Below are 14,010 nucleotides of genomic sequence, written 5' to 3'. Positions count from 1 at the left end.
TACACTATGGACACTGCTAGAATTAGCATCCATTTAAACTAGGTGTACGTGAGTTGTCAACATTCAACAGACTTATCTGCTTTATTCTTAGCAAGACAATATCCTGTGTCTAAGCTCTAATACTTAAGGCCCTATGGAAAAGCTTGACAGATTTCTATATAAGAAGTGACTTTCAATAATTATTAATGTCATTATTAATTATGTTCATGAATTAACTCTAAGGGCATTAGTTACGGATTTAAAGCTATAATGAAAAATATTTATTGTAGAGCTGTATGTCTCATATTAAGGAAGTGAATCCATCCTCTCACTAGGCAACGGGAAGATAATTTCAGCCAGATCTAAAATTTGCTTCTGTTTTTATTAGGGACTCCTAGTAGCCAGGTAGCATGAAAAGAGGCGGATCCAAGAGGCACATACCACATTCTCAAAAGAAAAAAAAGCAAACCATTTTTCTCTATGGAGGAAATTTATCTGGTAATGCGTAATGTACACAAAAACTAACCTGAGTCATTGCAAATAGATGACAAATTGCAGATATTTCGCTGGGGTTTGACGCCTGTAAAGAAAACACAACCCAGACGGTTAAGCATGTCAAAGCCTGCGTTTATGTGCTACATTGTCAAGAGAATTAAAAATGTAGGCAGCAAATGTGGAGCAGAAATATTGTAAGCTAGATGTAATTGGCTGGATGAATTCCATAAAGACTAAAGAAATGAGAGAGTTTTCGTTTGTTGATCAGCTATGGAACTTAATTCTTTACTAATCTTTAGTATGTCAATATCTGACCCCCAATTCCTCCCTAAAATTTTCATCCCCTTCCCAATTAATCCCTCTCCTATTCAATATAAACAGTACCATGAACACAAAACAAGCAGAGACTTTACATGGAATAGCCCTTAATCACAGGTCCTCCTTCTTTTCCTAGGTAAGGGAGTCCATGAACACCTAGTGTTAATCCTAGCTCTTTACTCAAATGTATGCATGAAATAACATTCATGTCATAATATTGTTTCATGGGCACAAACTACAAAAGTCAAAACATATTTGCTGAGCACCTACCATATTCTACAGGCTTTAGGAGTTTCCAAATATAGACCCTGTCCTCAAGGAGCTTACAATCTAGTGGATGATACTGGCCAGTATATAAAAAGCATTTTTTATCTACTTATTGGTGAGGGCAAAAAGGAGTGATGACCAGGACAACAGACCACACAGACATACAAAGGAGACAGAGATGACTGGGAGATAAAATGAGCATCAGAACAAAACTTTATATGTATTAACCTGAGAAAAACTTTATCCTTTGGTGAGAGGAGAAGTGTATCTCTTCTTCAATTTGAAAAGGGCTCAAGGTTTACTTCTCTAAAAAGCCTTCCTTCATTAATTGCATCCTTTTGGCAAAGCATAAGAAATCCATAGTACATGGGAGGAGCAAATGTTGATGATGTATTAAACAAACTGCCAAGGGAAAAACCTGTTGTATTAAGACCTTTTTTTGTCTCCTTGTTAGGTCTTGTTTGGTCAGAATTATGTGTGCAATGCCCAGTTGCTAGTTTATTTCCATCGCACATTACAAATCCTTAGTTCATTGCTATGAGAAAACTAGTTTGGGTAAAAATTAAAATTACAATTTGAGTTAGTGCATGTGATATGGTTTCTGCTAGTGTGATTTATTGATACATAGGCATCATGCTTTAGCGAAGATGCCTATAGCTATGAGTTTTGATTTTGAGAGAAAATTAAATTTAGGTACCCCAAATTACCAGATCTGTAGATTTTAAAAACTTTATTATACTTTAAGTTCTGGGGTACATGTGCAGATCGTGCAGGTTTGTTACACAGGTATACACGTGCCATGGCGGTTTGCTGCATCCATCACCCTGTCATCTACAGTAGGTATTTCTCCTAATGCTATCCCTCCCCTACCCCTCCACCCCCTGCTATCCCTCCCCTAGCCCCCACTCCCCTGACAGGCCCCAGTGTGTGATGTTCCCATCCCTGTGTCCACGTATTTTCTCATTGTTCAACACCCACTTAGATTTTTGTATTGTTTCAAAGCAGTGTTACTCCCACCAGAAGAGAAAGATTTCTTCTTCTGTCTATAAGCAGGTATATTTGCTTATAGACAGAACTCACTATAACACATATACTACGCAAATATAGAATTTATAGCTTCTGTAATGGGTAATTAAGCTATAAATGTCCTTTAAACCATTGCTGTATTACTTACTAAGCTTTTCATTCGATCATCTCATCTATTTCTAAATTTTAGCCACACATCATTTCCAGAGACGTGTCTTCTTGCTGTTCATTCATTCTGAGAATTTTCTTTCCTATTGCTAGGGTTCTCCTCTGTAATCTCCTCTATGTACATGGCCACAGGTCATTCCTTAAATCATGAGTGAGAAAACTTTCTAAAGGGTCAGATAGTAAGTATTTAAGCTTTGTGGGTCATATGGTCTCTGTTGCAACCACTCGTGTTTTATGCAGCAGAAAAATAGCTATAGAGAATATGTAAACAAAGGGGCATGGTAGTGTTTCAATAAAACTTTATTCACAAAAACAGGCAGTGAGACCAATTTGGCCCATTGGTGATAGTTTGCCAACCCCTGCTTGAAATCAGTCAGAAGCCTTTATGTGCTTAGTCTTGTATAGAAACTTAAAAGTATACGTTTTCTTTGATTTAAAAAGAATTTGGCCAGGTACAGTGGCTCATGCCTATAATCCTAGCACTTTGGGAGGCTGGGGCGGGCAGATCACTTGAGTCCAGGAGTTTGAGACCAGTCTGGGAAATGTGGCGAAATCCTATCTCTACCAAAAAAATACAAAAATTAGCTGGGCTTGGTGGCACAAGCCTGCAGCCCCAGCTACTCAGGAGCCTGAGGTGGGAGGATCACCTGAGCAAAGAGGTCAAGGCTGCAGTGAGCTATGATTACACCACTGCACTGCAGCCCGGGTGACAGAGTGAGACCTTGTCTCAGAAAAAAAAATAAATTGAAGTTCATTCCTCTAACTTCTTCCTTAATTGCATCCCCCTCTACTCCTATGCCTCTTAACCATGTCAGTAATACTTGCATAATCATTGCCTTTATCTGCATACATGTTCATATTAGTTATCTATTTGTTTGCCTTGTCTTCCCCCATAGACTGGAAGATTCTTGAGGGTGGGCTCTGTGTCTGATCATTATTATATAGCCCCAAACACCTAGTACGACTTCAGGTACCCAGTGCATACACATCTGTTCATTAAGAACAGAATTTTATCTTGAAAAGGTTGGAAAAAAGAGAAAGAAATCATAAACACCAGCCATTTGTTTACTTTGATTTTAGTCATAAAAAAGAAAGTCTTGATATTGTTAATAAGTCATACCTGATGTATTGAAGGTTTTTACTATAGTGATTTTAGTTTTTTCTGCAAAGAAACAACTTAAATATTAGAGCAGAATTATTGCTTGTTTTTTAAAAACAATTTGCCATGAGTATCATTTTAGTGAAGTGCTGGAAAAAGTCACACTGTTGACATCTTTAAGACACTGTCGGTCATCTCAGCAGCAGAATGAATGGGAACTGCATCCATGGCTCATGTAGCGTTGGCACAGGGTGGGTCTGGGAGTTGGAGTTCCATGTTTACCCAGCTAGAGTCCACCCAGTACACACCCCACTGCTTGTGTAATTCTACTTTAGAATTTCATTTCCATGCACTGCTGCTAGACAAATGATATGGATACACTTCAGATATGTAGAATTAAGCCACTATCAGGACCTTCGGGTAACAGGTTATAAAGAGCAGGTGATTCAGAGTAAAAATTAACATGAAGCAGTCACATGGGATTTAAAATATTGCTACTCTACAATCAAGTGTCTTAATATCTTCTTGAGGAGTTAACATAATACTATCCCCAGTGTATTGATGAAGAATGCTATTCTCAGAGAGGTCAAGATCATCCATACACATCCATACAGTCACATAACACGCCCACAGCAGAACCAGGACTGTTCGAAGTCAGCGACTCACAGGCAAATATTAACATGCCCTGAAGGAGCAAACTTTAAAAATGTCTTCCAAACACTTTTTCAGGAGAGAGCCCATGGTTCATTCCCCAAATAATGGAGAACCGGGTACAGAAATCTTTGCTGTAAAAATGCCCAATAGAAAGAGGCTGTGTTCAGGGCATAGATTTGCACAGAAGCTCTGTCACCTAGGGTGGATGGGCAAATTCTGAAGAAAAGGCCAAGCTCAGAGATTGGATACGTACTTAAGAATGATGATGTTATTCTGGCAGAAACTTATCAGTAACAAAGACACACAAATGAGGTTTCTGAAACTGTCAGGTTTCAATGTGTGACCCATGGGCAATGATGGGTGGTAATTATGAAGGCTGACAGCACTTTGCACTGTCATTAAGAATCTTTTAAATATATTATTTTGTTTGCCTTGATAGTTTCCTTTCCAGAGCAAACAAAAAACAATCGTGAAATGAACTTCTGCTTTTGGTAACTGAAGTCTTCTTGGGTAACCTCGTTAATAATCAAGAATGAAAAATAAAACCTAAGAGTTAAGAGAAAGGTTTAATAATATATGATACAGTCTCAGCAAAAGTACAGTGACACAGACATTTTCATCCACTGCGGACGTGAATGCCACTGGTCACAACCTTTCTAGAAGGTAACTGGGCAGGAGGTATCAAGGGTCTTACAGTATTCATACTGCTGACCCTTAGAATGCAATCCTTGCACACTCCAATCCTTGGAATGTATCCGATAGAAATCAGAGATGAATGCAAAGATGTTGGCGCCAGAATGTTCATTGCAATAACTTCTATTAAAAAGATAGAAACAACTTTAAAGTTCAACATATGGTACACAATGGAATATCATCAAGTCATAATAGTAAGGGCCACTGGAAGATACTTCTAACGTAATATTAAGTCAAAAGGGCAAGATACAAAAATCTATGTAAATTATGACTATTTTGCAAAGGATATAAGAGGATATGTATATAAATATATGTATAAATGATACTGAATGGAAATAGACCACATTGTTAACAGTCATAATCTTAGGAAAGTAACATTAAAGATGATTTGTATTTTCTTCTTTGTATTTCTCTATGTTCCCCATTTTTATGAGCTAACATGTATCACTATTAGAATCACAAAAATAATACATGCTATTTAAAATGGAGTGCTATGGCCATCATCGCTGGAAGTGTGGCAGGGTGGTGACAATTATAGTTGAATGTCAAAGTAAAAGGAGTCATAAATGAATGATTGAAAGCACAGGAAAGAGGGCACGGAGACAAAAGAAGACTCTTTAGTAACCCAGTAGACCACACCAGCGAGAAACTCAAGAGGCTGCAGAAGAAGCTATTACATTTAGAAATCACTTGACATTACCTGTTTGGTTTAAAGTAGATAAGAAGGTTGAAGTAACATCTGAAATAAAAGAATAAAAATTAGCATAACTACTGGCACCGTTTACAAACATGTGTGTCTCCCTAGGTTCTTTAAACGTTTCCCTTTTCCCCAAATCTGGAAGAAGTTAGTTTTGCAAAAGTCAACTGACACCACTGAATGTTTTTACTACCCATCCTGTCACTACTCCATTCTCCAACCCCCGAGACAATTCCTGAGTAAATACTCATTCATTCAAATGCAAATTACATCTCTAAACACTTAGTAACACTCCTGTAACTATTAGATTTAAATAAACTCATCTATATTGTTAATATTTTGTCCCTTTTTTCTCTATTATAATGAAAGTCTCTAAGGAATATGGTATTTCCAACATTAATACTGATTTTAATATATAGCCCTGTGGATGCATAATACATTTTTACCAGCGGTATACTCTTATAAAGCAATTTTAAATAATTCTAGCTTAAATTTGGAGTAAATGACCATTACATTCTACTAACTTTTAAGAAATTCTCATTTGGATCCTGTTTGATTTAAAATCTATTCTATTGGCATTTCTTTAAATGCAAATCATTCCAGAATTTATGATTCTGGATGAAATTTTAGGAAAAAACCAAAAGGCACTTAATACATGATCATACTTAAAACAAACACACACACACACACACACACACACACACACACACACACACACAATGGAATCCCAAAACTGCACCAGAGCTAAATTGAAGATATTATTTTCACTGTGAAAAGTAACTGTACATAAAAATGATAACATCTGGCCCTTCCCATTGAGCCAAATATGAATTTAAACCAGTTTTGATTAGTATGAGGTACATCTATGATTGTTTAGCTCCTTAACCACCAACTACATGGTAAGATTTGATTTTAACCAAGGGCTTGTGAAAATGTTGGGGTTTCATCGCAAAGAGATGGAAGGAAGGCTGTCTGCCATTCTGCTCATGTATTAGAGGGAACAGAATGTACTGCTCGGCCCCCTTCCCTTGAATACAGCCCACTTCTTTGCCCTTTTCTCTAGCATGATGGGGAGGCCTTTCTTTTTTTTTCCATTTCAAACTATTTAAAAATTGATCAAATCATCTGTAAAAAGGCTGTTTTTGAATGCGCTGTGCCTCCAAATCCATGCTGAATCATATTCAGTTACTGGATGTGCTTTTCACATTTAAACAATCTGTCATGTGAAACTTGCTAGCATTGTGTTGGACGGCAAGGGAAATGGAGAATTCGAAATGTGATCAATATTTCTTTTCTTTTTTAGCTAACAATTAGAGTGATGGAAGGCTCTCTTCCCTCCATGATTGTAAGAATGTTATCATTTAATCAGAAAGTTTAATGATAACAAGTTTTGTTTTGGGTTTTTGTTTGGGGTTATTTGACACCACTCAATGTATTCAGAAATAATTTAGAAATGGAAACTTCAACACCATTCATTATACTTCTATTCATATTAACATCAATTTTCACTTGCTTCAGAAAAATTCTTACCATTGAGGCTTGTCGTTTCAACCTCTTTTTGTCCCGAGGAGAAAAACAATACAAAGGTATAATTAAAACAAAACTTTAACAAATTGGGCTAAATCTAGGTTTAAATTTTTTCAAAATCTTGCCTGGAGTACCATTGGAGGAGGGGGCAAAACTGACAACAGATAATTTAGCTGCAGGAGAAAAAAAAATTTAAATAAATACTTTGAAACAATTGTCAATTTTCAAAGAGTTAAAACTTTTGAGATGTAATTATGAAAAGAAGTAGAAAACACACTAGCAGACCAAGACGTCGTTAAATCTGCATGTCCCGTAAACACTCGGTGAGTACACATTTAATCAGAGAATTGCAGAAAAAGAACCCAAGATGAGTGAACCTGAGACCCATGATCATGAAGCTTGCTAACTAACTACTTGTGGAATCCCAGCCCAATATACAAGAAATACTACTTTAAATTTTTTTCAGCTAGAGCATTCTAGAAAACATTTGAAATAACTTGCTGAACTACAATCATGAAATATATTGGCACGCTGGTGCCATTCTGTTATAAGGATGCCTAGCAACTCTTTCCACAGTAAATTTAGGATTAAAAAAGTTGTTACCACTCAATACTGTACTACCAAACTGGATTTCCTGGTAAGTTACTTTAAAATATGGCTGCTATTAAGGCAATTAATGAAGTGATAAACTTCCTGTGGAATGACTCCACTTAAGCTAAGAAGCCAATCTACTACACACATTTTGCATGTTTAGATATTTAAAAGATCCAATGGCTAGACATCTACCTAAACATGGGAAGAGCAAACACAAAAATTTTACAAGTAAAATAAGTTTTGCAGTAGGGAGCCTGATTTTCAGCTGGTATGGACAAAATCTGGGTGTGTCAAGGCACTTTGGCTGGCCTGTCTGTTTTAGACTGCTCATGCATTGGCTGAAACACACACACCCTGTCTGTCCACATTATTGTTTCCATATTTTGTCATTTACTACATTTATTCATTTCTTAAATTACCAAGGATATTTCCTGAGAAGTAAGACAGTTCCTGAGCAATAAGATTCAAAGCATAGATACAGAATCCTTTGCCCTTGGGGCAGAACAAAATAATCGGCGACAACTAGTTTTTAAGGAATGACTATTAATTCTTCCGAATGTTCATGAATGGTGACACTCTCTCCAAAGAAGAGACTTGTGGGCACGGCTGCCCATCCATCCCTCGATGCTACACTGGCTCCTACCTGCCAGTTTGCACTGCTCTCCCCCAGGGCACCCAGAACCCAGGCTGTGACTAGACCCAGTGTGTCCCCCCAGAGCCCCATTCCCTATTCCATGCAAACAAGATTTTGCAGATATCACCATGATTCAGTTTGCTGAGGGCTATTCTATTGGAAGAAAAATACAGTGGTTCATGGTGTCCTAGAAGTTTAACAACTAGGGGGCAAACTGGCAAGATCAAAATTGCTTGGGCTTTGCAGGCTTGCAGTCTTGGGTTTGAATCTTTGCCCCATTACTCAAAAACTTGTAAAAATAATAGTTACTACTTACCAAGGGTTTACACTGTGCCTGGCACATGTGTTATCTCATTCCGTCTTCGCAACTACCCGACGAGCAGGTACTATTATTCTCCCCAATTTACAGGCAAGGAAACTGAGGCACAGAAAGGTTAAAGGAACTAGCCCAAAACCACACAGCTACCAATGAAGGCGGGATAGTGGCCAAATTAAAACTCCAGTCGTCTGGCTCCAGAGAATGTGTGAATATGAGCATGCTTTATCTTTCCCAAGCCTCAGTTTTCTCATCTATAACACGAATATTTCCTATGTTGCAAGATCGAGAGGAGAAGGAGGAGGTATCTAGAGACTTCCAGGTACATAGTAGTACATGAGAAGTCATAGTTATTTTGATTAATTGGATTTAAATAATGATTCAATAACAGTAGAAGCTCATTTGCACACAACTACAGAGAGAATGTGAGTTGACTCATTCCTTATTATAAAAGATTGTTCTGAAATAGATGGTGTACCTGCAAGAATACAGAAGTAGGAGTCAGAGAAGCCATGTGCTGCCTGTGTGTGACATGGAGCAAGGAGCTGTGTGATCTTAGAGAAGTTCCTCAGCCACTCCAGGCTTCATTAACTCATCAACTTAGGGAGAGGGCTGGGCCACTTTATCCCTAAGGTCCCATTCCAGCTAGCAGTCTTGAATTCGGGTTCTGTTCCTGGCTCCCGCCAATCTGGGTTCTTGTTATAAATCTCTCTCTAATGTATTTGGCTTCCTATTCTAGCGAGTGCGAAGCCCTTAGAATTCTAGTGAAAAATATCCTTTCAGTGGAGGTACTGAGGGTGTATATTTAACTGAACATTTCATCTCCTCCCTTAAATGTAAAAACACCTGGCATGTTTTGTTCTTGATACTCAAGAGACTTGTGAACTCGAATACTAAAAAATAACTGATGAGCTTAAGTAGTTACTGTAAAGAAAACTCACCATTTAGTCCCCTGTGATTTGGTGCCTGGCTTTGCCCAGCAACATGGACGGATCAATATGGCTGTCCTCTGGTCTATGTTTGCTATGGATTTTTCAGGTGTAGACTTAATGACATCATTAAATTAAGTTTCTTGGAGGAAAACAATTTTGTTGTACCTGACTACATGCCATGTTTCATAGAGAACTTATAGAAAAATATTTTCCTGAAATTCCCTAAAGTTCTTAAAAAAAAAAAACAAAAAAAAACTTACCAGGTGGTGATGACGAACTGGAATTATCAGTATCATCTGTTGAGGAAAAGAGGTGATTTAGAATTAGTTTAGTTTCATGAGGACTAACAATCAACAAAACTGTATTGTATTAAGGATTTTTTGTCAAATAAGTAGGTTTTAGCTACTCGTCACTAAAAAAAGTGAGATAGATCTGTTTATCAGCCTCACTACTGTAACCATTTCACTATCCATATGTACTCCATCCCATCATGCCATCAACCTCAAACGTACACAATATTTTAAAAAATAAAATTAGCTTAATTTATGCACACCTTTGGAGGAGATAAACATCTTTAATGGAAGTGAATGGAAGCTGAATTACAAATAGCTACCAAAAGAGGGCAGTATGCTAATTTACTACTATTTTCAACAGCCTAATCAATACTTTTTAATTCTCTACAAAGACCTACCCTTGGTGAGGCCATCCTTCCAATTTTGAAGTGTTGCTGGTGCTCCATATATTTTGTTATATAATGGTTTAGCTCATTTCAAAGTGAAAATGATGAATGAACTTCAGTTGTTGGCTAATATTCATAAAAATGTGGAAAAGTAAATGCGTATGTTTGCATAAATTAAACCTCCATTAACTGTGCTGCTTTTGAGCGCAGACGCCATGTCTATTAAGCAATTTCTTTCTTATGAGTTAAACTAGATCAGACACCTCTGGGTTTATAAACTACAGGAGCTGCTGAGTTATTTATTTGGGGAAAATGCTCAGATCCCTTAAAAGAAAAGTAATTCTATATTTCTATCTATGAAAATAATACATGCTTATTGGAGAAACTTTAGAAATTACAAATAAGCAAGAAGAAAATAAAAACCACCTATAATTTCACCACCCAGAGAAAAATGACATTAACATGTTAGTATATATTATTTTCTATGTGTATGTATATCCACATATACAGATATATGCACATATGTTTATATGTGTATATATGTATGCATATGTATGATAAAGACTATATCACACACAAGTATTTATAACTTGATTTTTCTTATGACAACATATCCTGAAAATCATTTTATATCATCAGTTTTCCACAACACCAGCTATGATGGCTGACTAGCACTTCAATTATTGTATGTACCATTGATCTATATAACAAACTTCCTCTTAATGGACATTTTGGTGCGTACGATTTTTCATGATTACAAACAACACTGCAGTAAATCCTTTTGGCAAAATTTTTACATACACATGTGGCTATTTCTTTCAGAAATTCTATAAATGTTGTTTGCAAAATGCCCTAGAGAAAATCTGGACCAATTTACACTACCCTTTGAAGTGTTACATCCCCAAACACTGACCCACATGGGTTTTGTACATTTTTTAAAAATTAATTACAAAGGCATAATTATTTTCACAATGGTATTTTGAGATTTAATTAGTAGGAAAGAATAAGTATGTTTGCAAACTAACATTGCACAGTGAAATGTACCTGGTAGGCTCCAGGAGCCTATTTTCCCAAAATGATGGTAGGGTACTGATTATTTTCTGGGATAACTACAATCGTAGTTCTGCTTGAAAGCAGGACTGAATGAGTGCTCAAGGTCCCCAGTTACCCTGCAGCCAATAAGGCAAATGTAGGCAAGCGGTTAGCTGCTTTGGTGCCCTGTTTTAATGGGAGTTACTTCTTCCTTAGTCTCTGTTCTTCCATATCTCTCGTGCTACTTTAATATTCCACTAATCAGAGTCTGCTGAGTTAGCTTTTAAAGGGTTTTGTTTTTGAGACAGGATCTCACTCTGTTGCCCAGGCTGGAGTGCAGTGGTGCAATTGTGGCTCACTGCAGCCTCAGACCTCTCAGGCTCAAGTGATCCTCCCACTTCAGCCTCTTGAGTAGGTGGGACCATAGGTATGCACCACACCTGGCTAATTAAAAAAATTTTTTTTGTAGAGACGGAGGTCTCACTATGTTGCCAGGGCTGGTCTTGAACTACTGAGGCTCAAGCAATCCTCCCACCTCAGCCTCCCAAAGTGCTGTGATTACAGGTGTGAGCCACCATGCCCAGCCTGAAAGGGTTAATTTAAAAGATACCTTTGGGAGCACTTAAGGGGTCATCAGTCATTCACATCTTAGTATGAGTTCATCTGAATTGGGTGAATTCATGTCATCATCCAGCAAAGAGCTACCGCACTGGGCAACGTGGGAAGGCCCTGGGAAAAATGAACATTCAATATGGACTACCCTCAGAATGACACCTGTGAGTGTGGGTGGGTAAACTGAAGAGCGGCAGGCACCTGGGAAGAGTTAGGTACCAGAGAAGAGGGATGGAGAGTGCCATTGAAGAGCAACAGAGGCTAACGCTGCTTCACTGACAATTTTGCCCAGTGGCTGGCCATAGTTCCAACCTTCTCCACTGCCAAATCTGTTGATTTGTGTACACACAGGGGGCTGATTTCAGTTTCACCTCTTTCTTACTTATTAGAAAAAAAGGTCAACTCAAAGGTAAGAGAAGAGCCAGGGCAGAGAAGGAAGTTTTCTGGGAAACTCATAAAACCGGCCCGCCATCCCCGAGTAGACAGGTTTGATAGGCATGGACTCATAATCAAGAGCTGAAACTTGATCAAAATGTACATGAGTCCGGGCGCAGTGACTCACATCTGTAATCCCAGCACTTTAGGAGGTCGAGGCGGGAGGATCGCTTGAGGCCAGGAGTTTGAGACCAGCCTGGCCAACATGGCAAAACCCCGTCTCTACTAAAAATACAAAAATTAGCCAGGCGTGGTGGTGCACATCTGTGATCCCAGCTACTCGGGAGGCTGAAGCATGAGAATCACTTGAACCCAGGAGCCGAGATCACATCACTGCACTCCAGCCAGGGCGACAGAACTAGACTCTGTTTCAAAAAAAAATGGAGAAGAGAGGTTGGACCAGCCCAGGGCTGGTCTCTTTCATCTTGAAATGTGCAGGGCTCTCGGTAACTCCCGACAGGAAAGACGCAGTCTACTTTGATGAAGGGAGGGAATCTAGTAAATTAAAGCTGGAGATTTTAAAATTGTTCTTTGCTGTTCTTTTTTTTTTTTTTTTGGCATTTCTTTTTCCTTTAGGAACCCAGCTGCTCAGTGACTAACATTTATTCAGTTTTTCTGTCTCATTATGACGCTCCACCTCATTCCTGGTCCAATCTAGAGGTATCTCCACAGGCCTTACTCTTTCCTGAGGATCAACTTATGTTTCTCCTGGGCCCGCTCCTAACTCACTTCACATTTGTTTCAACTAAGAAGGTGGTCGTCATGTCCAGTGAGTCATAGATTTGAGCTCCATGCCACTCTTAGGAGACAAAACATTTCCATTGTTAAAAAGATTCATAAACAAAGAAAGGAAAAACATTTAAAATTTTCAGATTTTCCTTTGGAACCTACAAAGAGCCAATTATCAAGCATTATTCATTTATGGAAGTCTCAATTTAAGTCAATAAATAAAATTATGGTGCTGCGTCTATAAAATTTACTCAGTATGACTCCCTAGTGATTTTTTTTAAACAAAGTCCATATATCCCAATTAGGATGAGCAGGAGTTTGGCTTAGAATGGAAGACAAATGGAGCCAGACGAACTGGAAACTCAAGAAACTGGCCCCTTTGATGGAGTCTCTTTTCCCCACCTCCCCTCCCAGGCACTTTTTTTTTTTTCAGTTATTGCCACTACCTTCCAAACTCTAATCCCACATGGCCAAGTGTGGTTTGAGCACTGCCATATGAACGTCTCACTGTCACTGCTTCTCCAACTCAATGTATCCAAGAACTCATCCCTCATCACCCCAGATCATTTCCACACTTGATCGGTTCCTGAACTCTGTAGTATTGCCAGGAACACCAGCCAAACATTTAAGTTGAAAACTTCAGTACTGGTTTGCTGTTGCTGCTGTATCATTAACTTAGTGGCTTCAAACACAAAATTGTTATCGCAGAGTTCTGCAGGCCAGATGTCCAGTAGGGGTCTCTCCAGACTAAAATCAATGCTGCCGATGATGCTAGGCCACATTCTTTTCTGAAAACTCTAGGAAAGAACCTGTTTCCTGCTGATTCAGGATGAGCAGAATTCAAATCCTTGTGGTTGTAGGACCGAGGTTCTCATTTTCTTGCTAGCAATAAATTGAGGGCCATTCCCTCAATTCCCAGAGTCTAGAAGCCCCCCACATTTCTTGGCTCATGCCCCATTCCTCCATCTTCAAAGCCAGCCATGATGGGCCAGGGCCAGGGAGTCTTTCTCAGGTGGCATCACTCTGATTCTCTTCACTTTTAAGAGCTGGTGTGATTCTATTAGGACCACCCAAGTAATCCATGATAACCTCATGGTCTTCATTTTAATCACACCTGCAAAGTC

The 14,010-nt window shown here is 38.5% G+C and overlaps 1 protein-coding gene across 1 annotated transcript in view; it reads right to left on the bottom strand.

Annotated features, from left to right (window-relative positions):
• ADGRG2 (adhesion G protein-coupled receptor G2) overlaps window positions 1-14,010 on the bottom strand; it is a 130,164-nt gene that overhangs the window by 40,884 nt on the left and 75,270 nt on the right. Inside the window, exons 4-8 of the mRNA XM_064364479.1 lie at window positions 9,660-9,695; window positions 7,049-7,096; window positions 6,927-6,950; window positions 5,400-5,438; window positions 506-559 (exon numbers count right to left, since the gene is read on the bottom strand). Coding sequence (XP_064220549.1) covers window positions 506-559; window positions 5,400-5,438; window positions 6,927-6,950; window positions 7,049-7,096; window positions 9,660-9,695 — 201 coding nt within the window. The remainder of the gene's footprint in view (window positions 1-505; window positions 560-5,399; window positions 5,439-6,926; window positions 6,951-7,048; window positions 7,097-9,659; window positions 9,696-14,010) is intronic.

The sequence above is a fragment of the Aotus nancymaae genome, unplaced genomic scaffold, assembly GCF_030222135.1.
Source record: "Aotus nancymaae isolate 86718 unplaced genomic scaffold, 86718_ANA_hifiasm-v0.15.2.pri h1tg000058l, whole genome shotgun sequence".
Lineage (NCBI taxonomy): Eukaryota > Metazoa > Chordata > Mammalia > Primates > Aotidae > Aotus > Aotus nancymaae.
Note: the sequence above shows the minus strand (reverse complement) of the source record. Positions and strands in the feature narration are given on the sequence as shown.